The 25,494-nt window shown below is 42.6% G+C and overlaps 1 protein-coding gene across 17 annotated transcripts in view; it reads right to left on the reverse strand.

Moving 5' to 3' along the window:
* Positions 1-753: 753 nt before the first annotated feature.
* Positions 754-25,494, reverse strand: part of MYO3A (myosin IIIA) — a 226,361-nt gene continuing 201,620 nt past the window's right edge. For 12 of the 17 annotated variants that reach the window (XM_084980323.1, XM_084980321.1, XM_084980329.1 and 9 more), the window contains 4 exons: positions 15,593-15,699; positions 8,377-8,417; positions 6,686-6,829; positions 754-1,423 (listed from right to left, as the gene is read on the reverse strand). In XM_084980323.1, the coding sequence (XP_084836449.1) occupies positions 1,300-1,423; positions 6,686-6,829; positions 8,377-8,417; positions 15,593-15,699 (416 nt within the window). In that variant the 3' untranslated portion in view covers positions 754-1,299. Of the gene's footprint in view, positions 1,424-6,685; positions 6,830-8,376; positions 8,418-9,699; positions 10,045-15,592; positions 15,700-25,494 lie in introns of those variants that run through there. The other 5 variants (XR_014818003.1, XR_014818005.1, XR_014818002.1 and 2 more) reach the window with 3 other exon arrangements.

Here is a 25,494-nt window from a genome sequence, read left to right on the forward strand (position 1 = left end):
CCTTACCACCCACCAGGCAAGTGGTGCAACAAAGGCCAGCCGACTGCAAGTGCCCTCCTTCTCTTCTCTAATATTCCCCCCAAGTCTCTTGGCTCAGGACTGTGGGTGCAGGAGTCAGTGACACTGGCAGAAGGGACAAGACTTGTCCCAGCCAGAACCCATCTCCCAACTCAATCTTCCAGGAAACCACCTCACCACCTTGTAGTACTCTCTCCAGGCTGCACAGACGCAGAAGTCACTTGCATAGAAGAGCTTAACCTGGGTTTTAAAATAAAATGCAGTCAACTGAGGAAGGCAAATGGCTACCCCCCCACCACACTCCCCTCCATCTCAAATATGACAAAATTCAGAGCAGCAGAGACGGCCTCAAATCTGCAGACTAGGAGAACCTCAGAAGTCTGACAGTTCAACTCAGTGACAGGACCAGAATTTTTACAGGCAGGGCCAAAGGAAGTCACATTGGTAGGAAGGTGTGTGCTTGTGCGTGTGCGTGTGCGCGCGAGTACGTGTGTGTACACGGGTGTATCAGTTCTTTTGGATTTGGAGATTAGTCTAGAGGCACATTTGTGTCTCAAGTATGGGGTTTTAAGTTAGACGGTATGTTTGTTTGGGATGGCTTGTGGTGGTGGTGAGGGGTTGTTTGCTGATGAGACAGAAGGCACTTCCTCCTCCCTGGGGCTGCCACTTGCCACCTGCACAACCAGACAGTAGGAGCCTGGGCCCAAATCTAGTAGACCAGTCCCTAAAGCCACCGACGTTCCAAGGCACTTCCTTTATTTAATAACCTTAATGATCAAGGGAAGGGAAATCGCGAGTTTGGGATGAAGTCCATCTTCAAAGCTCCCCACCCCGCCAAGGGCTTTGTTCTGTTCTCACAGACTAAACTCATTGGAGAGGGTCCGGAAGGCCTGGCAGAGCAATTTACAAGAAAGAGGATATCCCTGAAGTCACCCAAAATGAGAAATGAGGGATCGTCAGGCAACAGCTTAGGCGCAGCTGGGTCCACAGAAAGAATCCCAAACAAGTGAACAAAGAGACACACTGGAGGCCAGAGCCAGGGATGCCAAAACTGGCTGACTGGTCGGAGTGGAGGATGCTGTGGAATGGAGGATGCGGCAGCGCAGAGATGCGGCGTCGGAAGGGCTCTGTTTTGCGCCTTCCGAGCACCAGAGGCTGGCCAGGCCGCTCAAAGAGCAAGGAACAGCTGGTGGCACAGCGCCTGAGTGTCCCCCGCTTTGGCCCTGGTGAGCCCCGCAGTCTCAGACACATCCCGACAGCGCTGGCTGCGGAGCAGCGGGGCTACACCTGCTGCACGAGGCGCCGGCGCTGGGAGGTTTTGCGCAGGAGCCTCCTGTAGTCGTAGGGGTTGGCGGCAGGCCCGTTCTCCTCCTCCTCCTCCTCGAGGTCCTCCACTGCCCAGCACCTGCGAGTGAGACCCGGGCTGAGTGTCCGCGGCGCCGCAGTGCTGCGCACCCCCGCCCACCTGAGTCAGGCGGGTCCTCCTGCCACACCTCCCACAAACTGCGGGCATTTAAACACCGCCCGTTCAAAATAGCTGGGAAGAGGGATGTTCCCTCAGCAGGTTTTCAACATTCTGAGCGAGTAGTAGAAGGGCTGGTGGAACCTGATGAAACGCAGCCGAGTTAGGATGACAGCTAAGTAGAGCGTCAGATGGTGTAGTTCAGAAAGGTGAGCTTCCTTTGGCTTGAAATAACTCACAACCAATGAACAATAAATACTTATTTTAGTACCTTAATTTTTAACACATCTGGTCGAATGGGAAACTCAAGGTGCCCAGATAGACAACCATGGTTTTGCAATTGCTCAGTTCTTTCTTTAGTATGCTTTCCCTGAATCTAACCAACCATTCTGCTTGCGGAAAGGAGTGGGCTCCTGACAGCTTTTTCAATGTTTTAATGTTTCAGTGACGCCGCTGGGCTGCCTTTCTGAACCCACTGCTGGAAAATTCTGCTGATGTTTACCTTTAGGTCCTGCAGCGTGCCTGGGGGAAGCACGGTGCTCCTAAAATGCAGCTACACTGATTCATTCATTTATTCCCGGAGCATCTGCTAAGTATCAGCCACCAGTGTTGGTGATGGGTGAACACCAGTCCCTGCTTTCACAACATTTATAGTCCAGTGGGGGAGAGGACCACAGATAGACAGCTTCAGCACCTGAGGTGGTTGGAGGTGCTCTACTGAGAGGTAAAGCAGGTTCATGGGGGAAAGGCTGATGAGAGAGAGAGAGAGAGAGAGAGAGAGAGAGAGAGAGAGAGAGAGAGAGAGAGTGTGTGTGTGTGTGTGTGTGTGTGTACAAGCAACTTCATAGAGGGTAATCAGGAAAGGCCTCTCTGATAAGGTGATCTTGATGAGACCTGAAAGAAGGGGAGGAGTGAACCAGGCAGATCTCTTAGGGAAGGGCAGTCATTCCATGATGATGGGGAAACAGTGTAAAGGTCCCAAGATGACACTATGTAAACTGTGTTCATGGGACAGCAAGGAGATCGCTGTGGCTTGAACAGAGTAAACAAGGGGGAGAATAGCAAAGAACTGAGAGCAGGACGGATGAGGGGACAGCAAGACAGACAATGCAGAGCTTTGAGACCATGGCAAGGGCTTGAATTTTACTTGGAGCGAGAGGTGGAAGGATTCAGTGGAAGTAAGGAGGTCTGTGAAGAGATACTGCAGTAGTCTAAGCAAGGCTTACAATGGCTTGGACTAGGCTTGCAAAGGAGGTTAGAATTGGCCAGATTTTGGTCATACTTGGGAGGCATATCTGAAAGAGTTCGCTGATGGAATGGATGCGGGGTGTAAAAGAAAGGAATCAAGAACGTCTCCAAGGTTTTTACCTTAAACAACTGGAAAAATTAAGTTGTCATTTTATGAGTAAGGTACAGGAGTATATTTTAGGGGAGGAAGAGGGGTTTTAGTTGTGTTAAGCTTGAGATACTAGGCATTCAAGAGAAGATACTGAATAGGTAGTTGGACATATAAGCCCTGAGGATTCAGTTTGGGAGTTTGAGGCAAATAGATGATATTTAAGGTTATGAGAGTATATGCTGATGATACAAAGGACAGGGATCCTCCAGTGTTGACAGGTCAGTGAAATGAGGAATCAGCAAAGGAGAATGAGAAGGAGCAGCTAATGAGGTAAGAGGTAAACCAAGAAGAGTAGTTACTGTCCTGGAGGCCAGTGAAGAAAATGTTTAAAGAAACAATGTGAAATGCTGCTGATGGGATGAGATAAAGGTGGAGAACAGGTCACAGGAAATGGTGATCTTGGCAGGGACAGTTTCAGTGGAGTGGTAAGAATGGAAACTGAGTGTGGTGGCTCAAGGATGGGAAGAGAAGACCTGGGAGAGGTAGGATCACACTCATGTATTATTCTTCTGCCGTAATGAAGAGCAGAAACACGGGTGGTCTACGGACTTCTAGATTGAGTCAAGAGTGCTTTCTATGATGGGTCCAATTGCATTATGCTGACAGTCAGAAATGATTCAGTCAAGAGAACAAACATTCAAGATGCAGAAGAGAGAAGGGACAGTTGCAGGACAATACTCTTGGGGAGATGGAAGGAATAGGATTCGGGGCAGAAAGGGGAGGTCTGGCCTTGGCTAGAAGGACAGACAGTCATCTATCTAATCACTGACTACCTGCTACCTGCTTCCATTTATTCAAATTCACAACACTCAATGTGTCATTGCTGCTGTCCCTGTTTCCCAGACCTGCTCATACTTTCCTGGTGTACTGATGTCAGTATTTGGGATGTGTGTGTGTGTTAAAAATAAAAAAATACACACACACATAATTTTATATACTAGATAATATATGTAATATGTAATATATGTAATATATATATTTGGACTTTTTGCATTTTCTAGGGCTGCTCCTACGGCATACGGAGGTTCCCAGGCTAGGGGTCTAATCGGAGCTATAGCCACTGGCCTAAGCCACAGCCACAGCAATGCCAGATCCTTAATCCACTGAGCAAGGCCAGGGATTGAACCTGCAACCTCATGGTTCCTAGTCGAATTCGTTAACCACTGACCTATGATGGGAACTCCAATGTATGTAATATATTATCAGAATAATATATTAATATACATATGATATATTCAGAACAATATATTAATATATGTATGATGTAATATACAAATATGTGATCTATTTTAAATAATAACATATATAGTAAGATCTATAAAAATAGTCTTTTTGCAATAACATCATCCAATATATGGTTTGGCCTCAAGTTTCTCTAATTGTTCCAAAATGTCCTTTAGGGATGTTTTTCTGTTTTGTTTTGGTAGTTTATTTTATTTTATTTCATCTTTTAAGGGCGGCACCCATGGCATATGGAGGTTCCCAGGCTAGGGGTCAAATCAGAGCTGTAGCCACTGGCCTACGCCACAGCCACAGCAATGCCACATCTGAGCATCTGTGACCTATAGCACAGCTCCCGGCAATGCTGGATCCTTAACCCACTGAGCGAGGCCAGGGATCGAACCTGCATCCTCATGGATACCAGTCAGATTCCTTTCTGCTGAGCCACAATGGGAACGCCTGGCTTTCTATTTTAAAGTCAAGATCCTATCAAAGTAGACCTCCTGCACTTGGTTGTTTTGTCGCTTTGATTGTCCTTAGTTTAGAAAAATCCTGTCTTGGAGTTACCTTGTGAGCATTGTTACACTGGTTTAATTTCTCTCTAGAGAAAGCTCCTCGGATGTGGATACAGGGTGACATCTTACACACCACTGCATCACCCCTTCCCTAGGCACCTCATGAGGGGCTTTGCGTAAGGAGGCAAGAGAGAGTAATGGTTAAGGTCATCAGTTCTCAACTCAAAAAGGCCTGTGTTCAGACTTGCGGTTGCCAAGGCGGAGGGGAGAGGGGAGGAAAGGATTGAGTTTGGGGTTAGCAGATGCAAACTAGCATATACAGGATGGATAAACAACAAGGTACTACTGGGTAACACAGAGGACTATATTCAATATCCTGTGATAAACCATAATGGAATAGAGTATGAAAGAGAATGTATATAGATGTATAACTGAGTCACTCTGCCATAGAGCAGATAGTAACACAACATGGTAAATCAACTATACTTCAATAAAATTTAAAAAAATTAAAAAACATTTTTAGGTCTGTGTTCAAATTCTAGCTCCATCACTTATTATTTAGGTGAATGTTTGTAGAATAGACCTTTGCAGATTTAACCTCCTCATCTATAAAAATAGGGCAATAGCCACTGCACCAGTTCCTGTGAGAGCTGAATGAGATAACAGCAAAGATAAAAGGATAACAGCACAGCCTAGCACACCCAAGGACCCCCACCAATGCTAGCTTCCCATTTCTAACACTAACTCCACATCCACAGATACCACCAGGACACCAGAACAAGGAGACACAACACCTTCTCTGCGGATGTGTGTCTGCCAGTGGGAGAGGGGAGCACACACTGGAGAGGAGGCAGATTGGGTTGTTAAATGGGCAGCAGGTAAGTCAGTGAGAAGCAGTTTTGAGCAGGGAGTGAAAACCCTGGGCTTTTAGCTTGCTAATGACTCTGGGCAAGTTCCTTCATCTCTCTGGCCCTTGGTATTTTCCCATACAAAACTCTGTGGTTAGACCAGGACATCTCTAAGCTTCAACCTGTTACAGTTCTCAGCCCTGAGACAGAAGAATACATCTTCTTTTCAAAGGTAAGGGGCAGAAATCAAAGTTCAGGTAGATTCTGGACAGGCAAATAAAGACAATAACAGCCACCATCCCTGCTGGTAAGTGCCCCACATTTATCATTTCATTTAATCTCTCTGACAACAAAGTCAGGCAATTAGCAAATCCTCTTGCAGATGTGGAAACGGAAGCTTCGAGAGGCTTAGTAACATGAGCAAGGTCACTCAGCTACTAGGTGGCAGAATCAGAATCCAAATCTAAGACAGTCCAACTCCGAGGCCTCTTCTCTTAACTACATGTCAAACCCTAAGAGCTGAGTGAGGGGGTCTAAGTGCCTGGGCTGACACGTAGGATTTTGGACAAACAGCCTTTCATGGCCTGGCGTTGCTCCTGTTTGCTGTATATCACATTTTCACCTTATTATGTGCCCTCAAATTCAAAACTTTACAAAAATTTTGGGAGGGGGAAAAAAAAAGATTCCTGAAGTAGTAGGTAAGCTGCAAATAGTTTTAGTTACACGTCAAATTTGGTGGCAAAGTGAGAATCAAATCCAAAATACATATTTATGTTTGAATCTTTCTCCCAAACATTTTTTTGGTCTGTTACCACTGATTCTGAGAAATTACACAGCATAATTGAGAAACCAGTAAGGAAATAAAATTACATTGTTAGAGCTTAAACACAGGTTTTAAATAATATTAAGGACAGATACTGATAATAATAGTATGACCATATAATTTAGCATCCAAACTCAGGTACTTTTAAAAGGGGATGCTATTAGTGATTTCACCAAGAAAACAAATAAAAAGTGGGACTGTGCTAGAAAAACAAGGATGTCTGATTACTGTACCATAATCCTTATGACTTTACTTTTAAACAACATATCAAGCATATGATGCAATATTCAGTAAGAAAGCTTTGTCACTAGTCCATACATAAAATCAGGTGTATGGAATGGTGAGTATAAAATAGAGACGGAATGGTGAGTATAAAATTGAAAATGCTATATTTATTACCTTTCATCAGCCTTAAAACATTGATTCCGAAGTTCTCGTTGCTTTCTTCGTTCTTTTAAACTAGGATTGTGTTCCTTTGGTCCAGGATGGCTGAGCAAAAGTTCCTTATAATAGAAATCTTCCAAATCTAATAATTTTCCCTGACTGCAAATGAACACATAAACAAACCACAGTATCAAGCTAACTTTCTACTCAAACTTACGAGATACATGTTTTCTTCGTGTAAAATATTTATGATAACTGAGTGACATACACATGTTCATAGAAATGAGAGAAGTCTTGGAAGGTGCAAATCAGTATGTACCTATATTTTAAAAGAAAAACAAACCCCTCCCCTCTTACCTTTAAGAGCGCATTAGCTGCTGGAACAGCTTTGCCCAGTTCTACCACACTCAACTTGGCACGAAACTAAGTTACCAGATAGCTGGTAATTATGATGCTCATTTGGCCAGTCTATGTCACGGCTCATGAATGACCTTTAGGTCACTGTGAGGAAAGCTGACCTTTATGTACTGACACAAGCACTTCCCAGTTTTATCAGTCATAAGTCCACTAATGCACACACTGTCATGATCTTATGTCACTTCCTTCACAGGTCACCTTCTGTCCTTCTTGAACCACTGCACTGTATTTTGCACTAGATTTTTTTTTCTTTTTTTTTTTTGCTTTTTAGAGCCACACTTGAGGCATATGGACGTTCCCAGGCTAGGGGTCAAATCAGAGCCACAGCTGCTGAACTACACCACAGCCATAGCGACGCCAGTGAGTGAGGCCAGGGATCGAAAATGCATCCTTAGGGATCATAGTCAGGTTTATTAACGCTGAGCCATGATGGGAACTTCCTGCACTAGATTTTAATCCCTGCACACAAACACACAAACACAAGGGTGCGTCTTCCACCATTTTCATTCTTGGATCTACTCAGACTATGCTTCTGGTTCTGGTGCTCAGTATTTGTAGTCTGATGGGATTTCATCTGAGGTCCATAGCTATAGGCCTGGAAAACTACTGGGTGTTACAGTGCTCCTGTGGAACAGTGTTTTTCAAGATAACATGCAAGTTGTAAATGAACTTTTAGAATACCACCGATTCATAAACAAGGAACTCTGTGTCCATTCATGATTAATAGAAGAACCCTCAATTGTTCTGAGCAAGGTCTGGAAATGAGTTGACTGACACAGTGTTATAACATTGAAAGAGTAAAGCACTGATGGGCTGAAATGTTCTAGGGAAAGGGGAACAGGGTGAACTCAAGTGGACCACAGCTGCAAGTGACATAAACCTTCCTCACAATCCATAAACATTATAAAAAGTGAGATTTAGCTTGTGCTGAAAAACACAAAAAGACAAAAGAGTTTGAGGAAAGAAAGGTCGTGCACATGGGTATGTTCAAACTGCTCAATCAAAACCATATTAATGGGACGAGAAAAGCAAATTCTGTATTGGATGGTACAATTCATTCTCAGTATACACCTTGCACTGTGTATATATCTAAATATGTCATTATATTTCCAATAGGCAAAATCTTATAAATTACACATAAAACACATATTTATAATCCAAATGTACTGAGAACACACTACTTTCCAAATCCACCTGCATAAAATAGGTGATTTTTAATCATAACTTGAACATATGTATTTATATTTTGGTTGGACAAGATGACTTTAAAATTTAGAAATAATAATTACCTATCTTTCCTTGGTCTTCGTTTTTCTTCTTGGATTGACTTCTAAAGGGAACAGAATAATTAAAAAGAATCTATATAATACTATGATCTTAATATAATTGATATATTACTATAGTATTAATATATGAATTTATTCCTACATAGATAATTTAGAAATAAGCAAGTGAATACCATCTAAAGAATGTTACTCAGGAGTTCCCGTCGTGGCGCAGTGGTTAACGAATCCGACTAGGAACCATGAGGTTGCGGGTTCGGTCCCTGCCCTTGCTCAATGGGTTAACGATCCGGCGTTGCCGTGAGCTGTGGTGTAGGTTACAGACGCGGCTTGGATCCCGAGTTGCTGTGGCTCTGGCATAGGCTGGCAGCTACAGCTCCGATTAGACCCCTAGCCTTGGAAATTCCATATGCCGTGGGAGCGGCCCAAGAAATAGCAAAAAGACAAAAAAAAAAAAAAAAAAAAAAAAAGAATGTTAATTAAAAATTTTAGCTTACTCAAATTTTACTAATTATGAATTTGTGGGATTTTTTAAACCACAAACATTAATTGTTTGCATTCCATATGAAAAAAGAGTTCACCACACAGTGGTGTCCAGTCTACACAAGAATATATCAGGTCTATCTACCTACAAATGGGGACACAATGTCAGATTTTCCAGAAACCCCATCTCTCTATCACAGACCTAGTAGTATTTAGGCAGGTTAATGAGGTGGCTTTGATGTCATCCTTGTCTGTAGGCAGGGGAGATGGGTGGATAGTTAGGGCAGGTGCAACAATGCACAGAAGAATGGAAATCTGACTTTATTAACCTATAGAAGCTCATTTATGGCATAAAAAAGCAGCACGGATGGCATGTATGTTCATTTGCAAAGTGTTTTCATAGTTGACAACTTTACGTATCAAGGCACAAATTCGGATGTCTACGTATAGAAACAATTAGATATACTTTAATCAATACTTTAATTTGAACACTAACGAAATGGTATTTCGTTTTATCTTACATACACAGCAGTATTATCTTTTGTACTGTAACATTAGTGATGTGTTTCAACTGTGTGCTATCTCATTATATTTGAGCTCCTATATTTACATGTTGAAAAGAGCATATATGTCATCTAGGCTGAGAAAACAAATGCCACTCACCTTGAACAAGCTGAAGGTATTATAACTGTGGAAACCCTAATGCAACTATCAAGTTAGCTGGCACCATAAAAGTACAAGATAATAAAGTGACAATTAATAATAGTTTGTAACTATTGAGGGTTTCCCCAAGTTATCTTTAGATATATGGAATTGTTTTTTCTCATAATTTATCATCTGTAATACCTTAAAATGTTAGATGAGCCAAGGAGTTCATAGTTTCTTTTATTCTCATTGATTGGTAGTTTAGTGGGTGGATGAGATAGAAGTAACTGCTTAAATGCTTGGAGTCTGGGAGTGGATCCTTCAGAAGTAACAATGTAAGGGGCAGGATACCAATTATATTCCTGTCCTCCTTCCCATCTGCTGTTTCTTCACCTTCTTGATCCAGTGTCCTAGGCTAGGAGGTGCTTACAAATAATGATATGACCAGCAGCGGTACCATGGCCTCTAGCAGTACAGTTAATGGGACCTGTTTGCTGTGGTTGTTCTTGTTTTAATATGAGAGGTCCTGCCTCCTTGATCCATTATCTGAAAAAAAAAATGTCCTTCTTATTCTTGATAACAATTTACTACAATCCAAAGTTATGCTGAATGATGTTGAGTGACAGAGGGCCCCTTTGTGCCACCAAGAATCAAATTATGTTCAGCTCTTGAATACTCAAGTTGGCGAGGACCTCTTTTAATTCAGGATCAGCATTTCCCTCTGGGAGGTGGCATGTATAAGTTGGTTCTCAGTTACAGGAATTCTTAGAAGAGGAAATACTGCCCTGGTTTATTTCACTCTTGCTTGTGCTAGAATATTCTAATGAGATGCAATTTGATGATATATTTTCCCAAAATTGTTTAAGATGGTTTATAATAGAGGCAATTATGTAATCAAGGTAATAAAACAGGAGTTGTCAATAAGGAACAAAGAAGGAAAAAGAAATGAGTGTTAAGATGAAGCCTTACATTTAGTTGTCTCTTAGTTCCCTAGGCTCTAGGGCTAAAAGGGATGCAGGAAGGTGCATTCTTTCTCATGAAGAAGGATACTGTACTTCCTGGAAGAGGATTTAATATGAATTTTATCACATAGGGCTTTACATCAGGGGTGTTTATAGGCACACCTCAGAGATATTGCAGGTTTGGTTCCAGGCCACTGCAATAAAGCGAGTCACACAATTTGTTTCCCAGTGCACATAAAACTTATGTTTACACTATACTGTAGTCTATTAAGTGTTCAATAGCATTGCGTCTAAAAAATGCATACCTTAATTTAAAAATACTTTATTGCTGGAGTTCCCGTTGTGGCTCTGCAGTAACTAACCTGACTAGTACCCATGAGGATGCAGGTTGGATTCCTGGCCTCGCTCAGTGGGTTGGGTATCCAGCATTGCCATGAGCTGTGGGTGTAGGTTGCAGATTTGACTTGGATCCTGTGTCGCTGTGGTTGTGGCTGGCACCTGCAGCTCCAATTCGACCCGTAGTCTGGGAACTTCCATATGCAGTACCTGCAGCTCTAAAATGCAAAAAACCCCACAAAATTTTATTGCTAAAAATGCTGGTAGAGGGGTTCAAACATTGCAAGAATTACCAAAATATAACACATAGACAGGAAGCAAGCAAATGGTGATGGTGCCAATAGATTTGCCTTATGCAAGGTTGTAAAAAAACTTTAATTCAACAACAACAACAACAACAACAGTATCTGTGAAGTACAACAAAACAAGATATGCCTGAACTGCTAAGGCCAACCATATTTTCATTTATATGAGACATTACAAACCTGAACTCTGAAATGCAAATAAAGAAGCAAATATCCTATGGCGGCTTCTTGTAGAACCAGAGTAAAGGAAGAGAAAGACAAGGAAACAGAGATGACTTAAGGAGGAGATTTTCCAGTAAGGCTGTTTCCTTTCTTTCTTTCTTTCTTTTTTTTTCTTTCTTAGGGCCACATCTGCAGCACATGGAAGCTCCCACGCTAGGGGTAAATTGGAGCTGAAACTGCCAACCTACACCACAGCCACAGCAATGCCAGATCCGAGCCGCATTTGTGACCTTCACCACAGCTCGTGGCAATGCCAGATCCTGAACCCACTGAGTGAGGTCAGGGATTGGACCCGTGTCCTCACGTACACTGTGTTGGGTTCTTAACCTGATGAGTCACAGTGGGAACTCCCTTGTGAGGATGTTTTTTGAGGAGGCCTTTGAAAGAACAGATCCCTCTCCCTCCCATCTGACATAAGTAAATACATCTTATGGTAAAACTTGATTTTATTTTATATTTTTTTAAGGCTACAGGTGCAGCATATGGACGTTTCCAGGCTAGGGGTTGAATCAGAGCTGCAGATGCTGGCCTACATCATGGCCACAGCAATGTTGGATTTGAGCCTCGTCTGCGACCTACATCACAGCTTGTGGCAACACCGGATCCTTAACCCACTGAGCGAGGCCAGGGATCAAACCAGAGTCCTCGGGTTCGTTTCCACTGAGCCACCATAGGAACTCCATATTTATGGTAAAACTTTAAAATATATCTGCATTACATCCTGGTGGCTACAATCTTACTTTCCTTTTGGAAGTACATGCATACATTATGGATTCAGAGGTCTGCACAAGAATAAAGAAGGTGGCCAAAACATACCTATAAACCAAGGGACCTTGGAGTGGCCAAACCACCTACTGCTGTAGCTGAAAGAAGGCACCAGAAAAATAATAGGATGGTGGGGGGATGGTGGGGAGGGGGGACTTGAGATGTGGCACTGTCCATTGCTCACTTTTTGAGGAAGCTGTTGGCCTTGAGTCATTTTTGCCGATGGCTGCACAGCTCCTGGGCGTTAACGCAGACACTGCAGGCGGGGACAACAGGAGTGGCTGCTCAGCTGGCATCCTCTCCTCCACAGGAAACCTCTCGGCCTCAGCCTACACTTACTTTGGACATGACAACAGCCACATTTCCCAGATGTAGGAGATTAAGAGCATCAAATCACAGAAGAGAGCTGGTGTGAAGGCAGTTGGGAGGGCCATAGTATGTGGTGATATCCAAGGAGAAACAAAAGCTATATAAATAGCTGAGACGTCTGTGAGCATAGCTGCTTGTGTTGGGCAAGGGTGAGGGGCGTCGGGTCCACAGCTCAGCAGCCCCCAAGAGCCTCGTCTCAAGTGTATTATTTAGCAAACATTCATGGGGAGCAACGATGGGGCTGTTAGAGTGAGCAGAGCCCTTGCCTTCCTAGAGCTCCTAGTCCACAGGGGAGAGTCAGACAGGAGACAAGAAGACACATATTTATATCTGCTGTGAGGAAAAATGAGGTGGGGCAGACAGATACCGAGAGACAGGTGCTGCTTTAGATATGGCTATCACGGAGGCTCTCTGATAAGCACAGACCTGAATAAAGCACATTTTTTTTTTTTTTTCCTCACTGCAGTGACCTTGGGTCATGAAGAAAAGGTACAGTATATTTTAAAAAGCTTTTCAGGGAAACCATTTAAAATTACAGACAGTGTTTTGATGGGTAAAGGGTATGGGCTCCATCATGGCTATAAATTTCACTTATGTGCAACACCCCAAATCTGAGTAAGGGCTGGATAAATATGAACCCATGGTGTGTTTTCCTTCAAATTACATACTAGCATTTTATGTTTCATTGAAGCCACAGATTTCAAGACTCAGGGCTATAAAAAGGATCCCAGTCACTGATAATTTAAGATATATGAAAACACTTTATATTCATTAAAAAATAATAGTGCGATGACAAGGTAAACTTCTTGGAAGCAGGGACTCACTTGTGAGTCCCAGAAACCACTCCATAATTCTCACTGACGAGGTGGCTATTAGTACTCTACATTTCATCTTCTGTTCCTGTAAGAGACTATTTCAAAGTCTCTTTTAAGTACTCATACCAAGAATGGTTTTGGGGAGTTCTCGTCATGGCTCAGAGGAAATGAATCTGATGAGTATCCGTGAGGACACAGGTGTGATACCCAGCCTCGATCAGTGGGTTAAGAATGCGGCGTTGCTGTGAGCCGTGGTGTAGGTTGCAGACGCAGCTGGGATCTGGCATTGCTGTGGCTGTGGTGTAGGCTAGTGGCTATAGCTCTGATTCAACCCCTAGCCTGGGGACCTCCATATGCCGTGGGTGTGGCCCTAAAAAAGACAAAAAGAAAAAAAAAAAGAATGGTATCTGCAGTTGCAGTTAAAAAAGGTCACTGAGCACCATTTACTCCCTAAGTTCAGGGCTAATAGGAAATGCTTGGTAATTTCCAATCTTGCTCTCTGCTGTTCCCTCTATTTTTTTTTATTATTTTATTTTATTTATCTTTTTTTCCGCTGTACAGCATGGGGACCAAGTTACACTTAACATGTATACATTTTTTTCCTCCCTTTGTTCTGTTGCGATATAATTTTTTTTTTATTATTTCATTTTTTCTGCTGTTGCTCCTTCTATTTAACTACATAAACAAATATCAGGCTATCTGCTCCACCCCCACCCCCACCTCCTTTTTGAACAGTATAGAAAAACAAAGTCAAAGGCAGTTCTCTGGAATCTTCTACCTCCTTGATTTACTAACTGTACTTCACTCTTATTTTCCTGCCCTCATCTGTATGATACACGTTCATCACATGCCTACTGTGTGTCAGGCTAAATGCAAAGGCAGACTCTGTGGCCTCACAGAAACCACATCAATCACTCCTTAGGGAGGTAAAGTCACGATGGGGAAGTATGGGACACTCAGGAAGGATAAAGGAAGAGCTCCTTTGAGATCTGGGAGTGTCAGGAAGGCTTCCTGGAGAAAAAAAGACATCTAGGCTGGGGATGTTTCAACTACACAAGGTGAGAGAAAATGTGTTCTTGGCTGAGGAAAGAGCATGTCCAAGGGCAAATGCTTGTGGACAATCTGAGGAACAGAAAGAGGTTAATGAGACAGAATGGCTGGAGTGAAGAATTTGAAGGGGTCAATGAATGAATGAGCTGGGGCTGGAAAGGTAAGCAAGGCCCAGGCCTTTGTATCACAGGAGAGCAGGAAGTTATTACAGATTTTCTATCAGAGAAGTAGCATGATCAGACTTTTATTTATCTTTTTATGGCCACACGTGCGGCACATGGAAGTTCTCAGGCTAAGAGCCCAACTGGAGCTGTAGCTGCTGGTCTACACCACAGCCACGGCAATACCAGATTGGAGTTGCATCTGTGACCTATGCTGCATGTTGTGGTAACACTGGATCCTTAACCCACTGAGTGATGCCAGGGATTGAACCCATGTCCTCACAGAGACTATGTCAGGATGAGTCCCAGGTTCCTGAATGCCACTGGGTGGATGAGGGCAGCATTCACAGAGAACAGGAACCTGAGAGGAGGGGCAGGCTGGCAGGGGTGATGCTCAGAGCTCCTATGTTGCTCACCATGAGTGAGCAGGAGCTGGGGAACGTGAAGACCCCAGTGCAGTGTATGGCCCCGACACCGAGGGCATGCCTTATCTGTGCCTTAGAATCCTGAGCTGTGAGATGGGGATGCCACCCTCAGGGCTGTTTCTAGGATTTGACAGCACAGTGGGTGTGAACACAGCTCACGCTAAGCCTGGAATTTAAAAGATGCTCAAGAAATGTCTCCTTCTTCCCCGGTCCTCTCCTTTCCCTACAACTCGCCCATGTACAGCAAGGTCCCTCTCTGGAGAGCTCCTGCATCATGCACTGCTCTGTCAGGGCAAATAATGCATCGTATCAGCTCAGATTAAAGGACCAGCAGGGAAAACTGCTGGGAGGAGTAGGGGTTCCAGGACTGTGGGAGAGGCGAGGACCTGGAGGAAGAGGGGCTGGAGGAAAGCCTAGCACCCAGACAGGGGAGGACAGGGAAGCAGAAGCCTGGGGGGCAGGAATCTCCTTTTGCAGAGCCCTCCCTTTTGACAGGACTAGTGTGGTCGGTTTCCACACTGGCCAGAGGGGTGCTATGGCTCCCATGTGATAATAAGTGTGAACCATTTACTGTCACTGTAGCGGCTCTGGTCACCGCTCTGACGCGGGTTCAACTCCTGGCCCAGGAACTTCCATATGCCCTGGGTGTGCCCCCCCTGCCACCCAAAAAAGTGAGCCACTTACATGAAGTAGAGAATAGTACGTGGAGTCCTCAGGGTTATTTAATGCTTTGGGTTTTCGGGGCCGCCTTGGGGGTCTCAATATTTTTGGCTCTTCTCCTTTCGAGATACCTACAAGAAAAGTGATCATGAACAAGTACTCAATTACAAAGGCTGTTTATCAAGCAGTGCTTTCCTTTGGGTTAAATAACAAACGACAGACATACAACTGGGGCTAAAATTGGAGAAAGAGGACATTTCTTTGTTCCCCCCACAAGCCTTATGCACGTCCTTCCGACTGTCTGGTGGTCTAAGACGCTGAGAAGTTAGGAGGACAGGAGACAGGGAAGAAAAGAAATACACACCTTGGTAATGTGGAGGAGAAGCTCAGAGGGTGGATGGCAGGGGGTGGGGGTGCGGGGAGTCAAACCTGCCAGAAAATCTTTAAAAAGGAAGACTATGCTCATAGACTCTTGCTGTGTCCTTCCCCCCCTGTGTCACTGGCCTTACACCATGACCCATGCATGCATGCATGCATGCAAGTGTTGCATGATCCTCATCTTAAAGTATCACGGCACCTTATGACCCAAACTGAGAGACGGATGATCTGCAGGCTGCATTCTTTTTGAAAATCCTAGTCTTTCACCAAAATTTAGAATCTCAAACTATGAGAATGTTCAGATTGGACTTTAAAAACCTCGTCCAAGAAAGAATTAAGCTTGTCCTCTTTCTCCTGCTCTTTCTCTCCTACAGCCAAGTTCTTGGAGCTGCAGAAACCTCATCAGCGCTTCTGATGATCTTCATGCTTGGCTGCCAGGGTTTGTTACAAGTAGCTTTATATTTACAGAGCTAAGAGGCCTCTTCAAAGAATTTCTGTCTATCTTTCATGATGCTTGACTATATCATCCTTTGACTGCATTTGTGCAGGAATGTTTGCAAGATAAATACATCAGGTTTGGGGTAGGGAGTAAGGCATGGGTATTTACTGGAGAATGGCTAACATTCAACAGGTATTTGAGCACATATTTCTTCGCAGGACTTTAAGGGCATTGAGAGATCACAATGAGGAGAGTTCCCATTGTGGCTGAGTGGTAAATTCAGCCCCTAGCCTGGAACCTCCACATGCCGCAGGTGCAGCCATAAAAAGACCAAAAAATAAATAAATAAATAAATAAATAAATTAAATAAAAATCACAGTGAAGGGACAACAAAGATTCCTAATTCTCAGAGGCAGAAATACACAGAGAAATGGAATTGCCCCAAACCATTCTAATCAAATCAAGACAAATCTGACCAAATCAATGACTATTTCATACTATGTGTACCCAACTGTGACTGGCAGTGTCAGTGTCAGTGTCAGCATACAGGATGGAGACTCACAGGTGCCTAACGTTCTAGCCATAGGCCCAGCCCAATGGGCAAACATACTTATTATAACAGCTTTCATACCCTAAGGTTATGGAGCTCATTCATTTTAAAATTTATGGAAAACTGCTGGATGGCAAAGACAGATCAGCTGGCTGCAAGTAGGTCATTGAGGTAGAAGGCCTGGAACAATGGGAACCAGAGAAAACCAGGCCAATCCCCCATTACTGTCCACTTTGGAATAAAACAAGAAAACAAAGAAAATGGGCTCTTTGTTAATGAGACCATGTTAACGGAGATTTGTACTGGACAGGAGGAGTGAAAGCACTTTTCCAACCAACCCCGGGAAGTTCACCTCCCACTCTCTCTCTTCCCTTTTCTCCAAAGAAGTAGACAGAGGAGGAGGAGGAAATCCAGGTATTGGAGCCCTATCTGAATCCTGCCTTTTTAAATTTTTTTTTTTTATTTTTTGCTTTTTATATGGAAGTTCTCAGGTTAGGGGTTGAATCAGAGCTACGGCTGCCGGCCCATGCCACAGACACAGCAATGCCAAACCTGAGCTGCATCTGCGACTTTCACCACAGCTCATGGCAACACTGGATCCTTAACCCACTGAGCGAGGCCAGGAATTGAATGTGAGTCTTCATGGATACTAGTTGGGTTTGTTATTGCTGAGCCACAATGGGAACTCCCTGAATCCTGCCTTAGACTGTCTCAAGCACAAGGAAAGATGGTAATTCTTGCCACCACCATAATGCATGTTCTTTTGTTATTTTCCTTCTCCTTATTGATCATCTCTCCCAGAGCTGATTATTAAACAGCTCCTATCAGCTCTTGCGAAGTTTGATCATTTCTAAACCTGCTGGCTGAATCCACCTATGCTACTGAACTTGAGCCTTGAGACACATTAAAATATAGTATCAAGTTATTATGTATTTTGAAACATAAAGGTGAGCTGGGACTCAATTTTAACCTGACTTTAATATTATTTAAGATCTGAATTAAAATAGCAGAACATTATTACTATAATAGAAATTAATTAAATTTAAGGCGGCAAAGAATAAACTCCACGAGAGTGAAAAACATTCTGGGAATAAAGGCGGTCTTGCTCTTGTTTCCATTTTCTCATCAGATGTTACTGTTCAATCTGATTTCTATCACCAAGACTCTACAGAAGCTGCCTTCTGGACAGTCAAGGGTGACCACTTTACTGACAAATCCAATTATGTCCTTATTATCTCTGATTTCTTCACTATTTGACATTATCGACCACTCCTTTCCTTCAGGAGTGAGGGGGAGGTTTCCTGGGACAGACACCTCATCTGATTTATCTTTGTATTCCTGACACTGAAGGAAACACCTGACACACAGGAAGTGCTTAATAAAAGTCTGCTGGATGAGTAAACATCCTTTGCCTCCAGGATCGAATCATTGTGCCCCCAGCTCCTTGCACGTTGAACAAAGACTCCCTAGGGATGACTTCTGACAGCATTACCTCCGGTGTCTTCCTCTCACCCACCAGAACTCTGCCCTAATTTCTTACCCTATTGAGTATTTCCATCTCAGACTCTCAGACTCAGCTGATTCAGGGGTCATCTTTCTTCTCCATCTAAGATTATGTACACACCACCACTCAACAGCACCCCCCAGGTTTAAAATATTGACGTCACCTTTGCTTTATTCCTCTTCCTCCTTTCCCAGAACCAGGCAATGATCAACTTCTGCCAATTTTTGGATACATGTGAAATGTCTAATATTCATCCACCATTTCTTCTTTGTTTAGTCCTGCTACAATTCTGGGTTAAACTGCTCCCTGAATAACTGTGGCTCCTTTAATAATGTGTTCTCCGTGCTCCGTCTCACAAATGAAGACCAGATTCCCCTCCCTTAAATGCCCCTTTAATGATGAAATTGCACTTTTCAAAAATTCATGCTTTTTTCCTTAAGCCTAAACCTCTCTGAAATCCAGTTTCCCTACACTCTCAGTAGTTTCAATTTTATCTCCCATTTTCCCCCAAATGAACTATCTCCTCTGGTCAGCCTAGCACCTCACTGGAATCTCAGCACACCTTGTTGAGAGCTCTTAACTTTGCTTATTCTCATCCTCTCATAGAAAGGCTTTCCGTGGCCTCATGGGAAACCCTAAGCAACCTTCAATGCCTGTGTCCACTTCCAGCTCTTCCATGAAGGTTTCACTGACTGTCCAGTGACTTCCCTCCCATGTGAACAATAATGGTACTCACGGGCTGTGCAAATTGTTTGAAACTTGCCATGGGCTGAATTGCGTCCCCTCAAAATTCATATGCAAAAGTCCTGACCTTCAGTTCCTCAGTGTTTGGAGGAAGGATCTTTAGAGGAAGGTCGTTAAGGCAGGCCCCAGTTCAATACGATCAGTGTCCTCATGAGAAGAGATTAGGACACAGACACACACAGAAGGAAGACCACATGAGGACAAAGGGAGAAGACGGCATCTGTGACCCAAGGGGAGGCCTCAAAAGAAGCCAAACTTGCCTACATGCTGATCTTGGTCTTTAGCCTTAAGAACTGTGAGGAAATAACATTTCTGTTATTTAATCCTCTGTGGAACTTTGTTATGGCAGCCCTAGCAAAATAATACGACACAATCTCATGCTTCTTGCCACTTACTATTTTGCTTATGACTTTTTAAAAATCTTTTTACTGCCACACCTGTGGCATATAGAAATTCCCTGGGCTAGGGTCAAATCAGAGCTGCACCTGAGGCCTATACCACAGCCACAGCAACGTGAGATCCAAAATGCATCTACAACCTACACTGGGGCTTGCAATGCTGGATCCTTAACCCACTGAGTGAGGCCAGGGATTAAATCTGCATCTTCATGGACATTATGTTATGTTCTTAACCCACTGAGGCACAATGGGAATGTCTTACCTATGACCGTTTTATTTTTTATTATTAAAAATATTTATTATAGTTGATTTACAATGTTCTGCCAATTTCTGCTATACAGAAAAGTGACCCAGTTATACATACATATACATTCTTTTTCCTCACATTATCCTCCATCATGTTCCATCACAAGTGATTATAGCTCCCTGTGCTACACAGCAGGATCTCATTGCTTATCCACGCCAGTTGCAATAGTTTGTATCGACTAACTCCAAACTCCCAGTCCATCCCACTTCCTCCCACTTCCCCTGGGCAACCACAAGAAATAGTGGGACCATGTGTTTTTGGATGGTGGTGGACATTATGTCTTAGGTTCTGGTTGCCCTCTTGCCTTTTTACTGGACCTCTGCTGATGATAGGCGTTTGGAGATGTTAAGAGGTCTGATTCCACTTGAGACATAGTGCTAAGTGAAGAGCAGAGAGTCAATATAATTTTCTTCACTATTTTCACCAGATATAAAAATAAATTCTGGTGCTTTAAAGATAAATGCAAATAGAAGAACTCAAAATTTCTCGAAAGAAAATCCAGATGACTCTGTGAACAATCTAAGGGTACAATTGTCTTAACTAAAACTCAGAAGCCATAAAAAGGTAGCAAATGATGACAAAATATAGATCAACAGAAACATTGGCAAAAGATATAAATAAGCTCAGGATAAGCAAATCCAAAAAACCAATAAGCATGAGAAATAAATAAGCCTGCCAGCAGACAAGAAAATATGAATTATAATAACAGTGAAATATCATTTTATTCCAGACACGTCAGCAAAAATTAAAAAAAAAAAGTATAACCCTGCTGGACAGGATGTCTGTAAAAGTGTATTCAAACAGATTATTGAAGGAAACATCAATTGTTAAGGCCTTTTAGGAAAGCAATCTATCAAAACCCCAAAACACCTTTCAACTCAGTAACCCCACCCCTATCCCTATAAAATCAGGATACAAGGACATTTTCAGAGATGTTAACTGCAAGATTTTTCATAGTGGCAAAAAATCAAAACAAAGTGAATATCTAGCAAAAGAGGAAAGGTTACATAAATTATTATGATCTTCCTATGGAATACTATATGGCTATTAAAAAGAATGAGTCATAGCTATACCTGTTGATGAGCAGGGGTTCCTGCTAAGGTAGTGAGGGAGAACAAAGATGTATAAGTGTTTAATAAAACAATGACAACAATCTCTATATTTATACATATGTATAAGGGCAGTTATACATATCTACAAAAGATATAAAAGAACACTGTTTTATAAGAGTTTCCTGATGGAGAGACGAATATGGATTGGAAAAGGAGAATGGGGGAGAGAAACAGGAAAAAAAGAGAAAATGAAAAAAATAATGCATTAAAAAGAATCCTGGAATGTGTGGTTTGTCCACATTTAGGTAAGATTATAAATATGCATGAGAGTATTGCAAAAATTTCAAAATGTGTGGAATTTTCAGAATTTTTTTTGTCTTTTTGCCTTTTCTTGGGCTGCTCCCTTGGTATATGGAGGTTCCAGGCTAGGGGCCTAATTGGAGCTGTAGCCACCGGCCTACGCCAGAGCCACAGCAACGTGGGATCTGAGCCTCGTCTGTGACCCACACCACAGCTCACGGCAACGCCAGATCCTTAACCCACTGAGTGAGGCCAGGGTTTGAACCCGCAACCTCATGATTCCTAGTCAGATTTGTTAACCACTGTGCCACGAAAGAAACTCCCCAGAATTTTTTTTTATGGCCACACCTGTGGCACTTTTAAGTTCCTAGGCTAGGGGTGGAGTCCTAGCTGCAGCTGCAGCTGCAGGCCTACAACCACATGGCCATATCTGTGACCTATTCCACAACCTGTGGCAATGCCAGATCCTTATCCCCTTGAGTAAGGCCAGAGATGAAACTCACATCCTCATGGACACTATGTTGGGTTCTTAGCCTGCTGAGCCACAATGGAAACTCCAGAATTTCAGACTAATTCTTACATCTTGCAGAGTCTGCTTTATTGACTTTTTTCTTCACCAGGATAGTGTGAAGCAGAGGGCTGGATATTATTAAAGGGTATCTTTCCTGAAGATACTGCCATTTAACGTGGGCAGCCAGTGAGTGAACATTACTGATGAATGTATTCAACAGGGTCTTACTGTTCAGATTAAATTTCCCCAGGCTATTTTGTATTTTTGAAGAACAAACTGCCCATGAATTTATCGGCATACAAATATTTCAGAGAAGCCTAAGTTTATTTTGCCCTCTAAATTTTTGTTCCTTTGGGGGAGTACAAACATTGCCTGCTAATGTCATTCTAACCCCTTAATTATGAAAGTGACATAAACATTTATAATCACAAATTACCAGCAGTGTATCAATGTTGGCAGTAGCAAAATTAGGTTTGTGACTATTTTGTGTGATGTGCATGATAAATATTAGCTGATAAAGGTTGTGGCTATATTAAATAGCCAGAAGGTAAAATGCTTATTTATATTGTACTTCTGACAATAATTTCATTAAGTGTTTGAGTGGCTCAGGAATGCACATTTAAAAAATAATGAAAAAACCCAACATTTCAACATTTCAAATTCAGAAGAAAGAAGATATTTAAAACTCACTGCTAATTTTTGCTTGAGAAAATTAAATTTCAGTATTATTCTCATTTTAATAATTACACTATTTTACTTAACTAAACATGCAGAGTATAGTCTGCAAAAGTAGCAGCTCAGAAATGCACCTATGTAATTGTAATTTCTTAAGAAGTCAGTTTTTTCATTTTTGTACATTTCCATTTACAGTCTGTGAACTTGAAGCAACATAGTGACCCACAGGAAATCTCAGATAGGAATATTCACTGCTTTTTGTTAGAGGCAGGATTCGCCCTAGTCAGGATTGCAACCTGCCTTCCAGAAGCTGCTCTTTCTGCCTTTCATCTCATCTGCCCTTCAGCCAGGCTAGGTGCCCTAGGAGAGAACTGGGCTTGCGTGGGCAGTTCAGTCTCTCTGTGCTCCTCTCTGCCTTGCCCTGCCTCATGCTCTGACTTCCCAAGATACTTTCATTTCTCATGGTTGCCCTGGATGCCTTGTTTCACCCTGCTCTGTGTTCCCTCGAGTTTTCCTGAAGTGGAAGTTGAAGGGGAGGCGCTTCAGGGACGCCTTAGTGTTCAGTGGTCTGACTCCCAGGCTCTCTCTGACCTTCTCAGCAGGCAGCTGCCGGCCCCCATCCACAGCTGCCTGCTGAGAACTGCTCAAGCCCTTCCTTCCTTTGGATCTTCTCTTTCTATCAACTAAACATTCATGCCCTAGAGCCATCTGACACCTGTCCTGATTCTACAGGTCACTGCCACTCTCTGATGTGAATGCTTTGCATCAGAACCATGAAAACTGAGCATTGTTTTTCCTTCCTCCCTCCCTCCCTTACTCCCTTTCTCTATCTTTTTTTTTTTTTTTTTTTTTTTTGGTCTTTTAGGGCCACACCCACGGCATATGGAAGTTTCCGGGCTAGGGGATGAATTGAGCTGTTGCTGCCAGCCTACACCACAGTCAGAGCAATGCTAGATCCGAGCCACATCAGAGAGATTTAACATCAAAGCTTGCAGCAACGCTGTATCCTTAGCCCACTGAGCGAGGCCAGGGATTGAACCTGCACCCTCATGAATACTAGTTGGGTTCCTAACCCACTGAGCCACAATGGGAACTCCCAGCACTGAGGTTTTTAACTGAGCATTTCGTTTCTAAATTACACTCTTAGGTTTGGGTAAGATGCTGCCCTCAGCCTGCCTCTCGTGTCTCTTCCAGTTAGGTCCCAGGAGAAACAGGAGAATAAAGTAGCTTTGTGTGAGTGGTGAGACCCGAGACGTCCCCTCCAGACTGCCACTGTCTCTTGGACATGATCACTACACGTGTGCCCTCTACTCCCATCAACGCTGTGGGGCAGAGGTCATGGATTAGAGTTCGCAAAGCCCAGTTAGTTTTATTCTGGTCCACGGGGTGAGGTGAGCTTTCTCCCCCTCCCGCACACATGTGCACAGTCGTTAAAGGAAGAGAAGCCTAGAGGAGTGCCCGGAGTGATGCCGATGGCGTCTGGAGAGCGCCACTGTTGTTGGGCGTCATGCTGAACTGTGAGCATGCATCCTGTGTGTGTGTCCATGCAATGATGGAGACAACAACAAAGACACATGCTTACCTGACTGATACATAAGGAAAACTCAAGGGTGGCATTTAAGACGCCCCTGATGACCTCTTGGTTATTTTTCAAGGTCACATTGATCTTCACCTATCTGAAAAATATTTGGGTACATAGCTTGAGGTGAAAACCTATGTTAGTTATTTCCAAAGAGCCAAATTTTGGAAAAGTGTTCATTGATGGCACACAGTCATGTTCTCAAACTGGCCTTTTAGAAACACAGAATAAAAGAACCTTATCTGACTAAACAAGCAACATTTAGGTTTTTTTCCTGGCCCCACCCCCACCCTGCTCATATTTTGTAACAAGATAGGTGGTTCCTATGATGGGAAGGGCAACTATACCAATATTTAAGAAAAGCCATTATTCTTTTTTTTAAAAAATAATTTTTGTTTTTTTCCATTATAGTTGGTTTACAGAGTTCTGTTAATTTTCTACTATACAGCAACGTGACTAAAAAGCCCTTATTCTTTATGAGGGCATGTCTGGTCATAAGCATGGCAACAGGAGATGGCAAGCCAGCTTCAGTGGTTCAGTGGCAACAAATCTTATATATCTGGAGATGGCATGTGCGTGTTAGCCCACCTGGCTGTGGAAACTCTGACCCAGGTTGTAGGAACATTATTCAGAAAGAGAGAGAGAGAGAGAGCGCGCGAGAGAGCGAGTGCGCGCGCCAGCACTCTGTCCTCACTTAGCCATCTCTTGGCTTTTCTAGTCAGTGAACCACCTGACATGGGGGAAGATTCAGTGGACTTATTTATAGTGTTCCAATTCCACTTCTGCACTGTTGTATCCTGTAGTCAGATTAGCTAGCTGTTTGCCAAGGTTATTCTTTGAAAAATGAATTTTAAGGGCTGTTTATATTCCATATATGAAGGTGTCATTACTTATTAATCATTTTCTTATTGTATAATGTTATTTTTGGCCATGTACATAAGTTTTCTCTTTCAGCTCTGATTGTTTCTTTAGGCTAAGTTGTCATAAGTGGGTTTACTGGGTGAATGATATAAACTATTTTCAATTTTTTTTTTTACATGTGCCAAATCACTTTTTGAAATGTTGAGTTTTTACAGTTGTACCATTACTGTTTGAGAACAATTTAATAAGCACATTCTTGTCACTGTTAAATATTTTCCCATTCCTGCCATTGTGGTAAGTAAAAAATAGTAACTTGTTTTAATTTATATATTTTAATTTCTGGGGCAATCACATATATATGTTTATTTTCCATTTGCATTTGTACCTCTATAAATAAATGTCTTGTGCCCATTTTTTTTTCTACTGAGGGTGTTAGTATTTTTCCTAATTATTTATGAGCTCTTTTTATATCACATATGTTAACCATTTTTCCATTTGTTCTAAATAGTTTACCGTTTGTCTGTAGTTCTTTAAATGATGCTTTCTAATATCTAGAAGGTTTTAACATTTAAAGAGTCTAAATCAACCAAAATTTTTCTTTGTAATTCCTTTTATTACTTATTATACT

The sequence above is a fragment of the Sus scrofa genome, chromosome 10, assembly GCF_054392235.1.
Source record: "Sus scrofa isolate SSC_HxYL_T2T_F1_AM1 chromosome 10, Sscrofa_HxYL_maternal_Yorkshire_Landrace_v2.0, whole genome shotgun sequence".
NCBI classification, from domain to species: Eukaryota; Metazoa; Chordata; class Mammalia; order Artiodactyla; family Suidae; genus Sus; species Sus scrofa.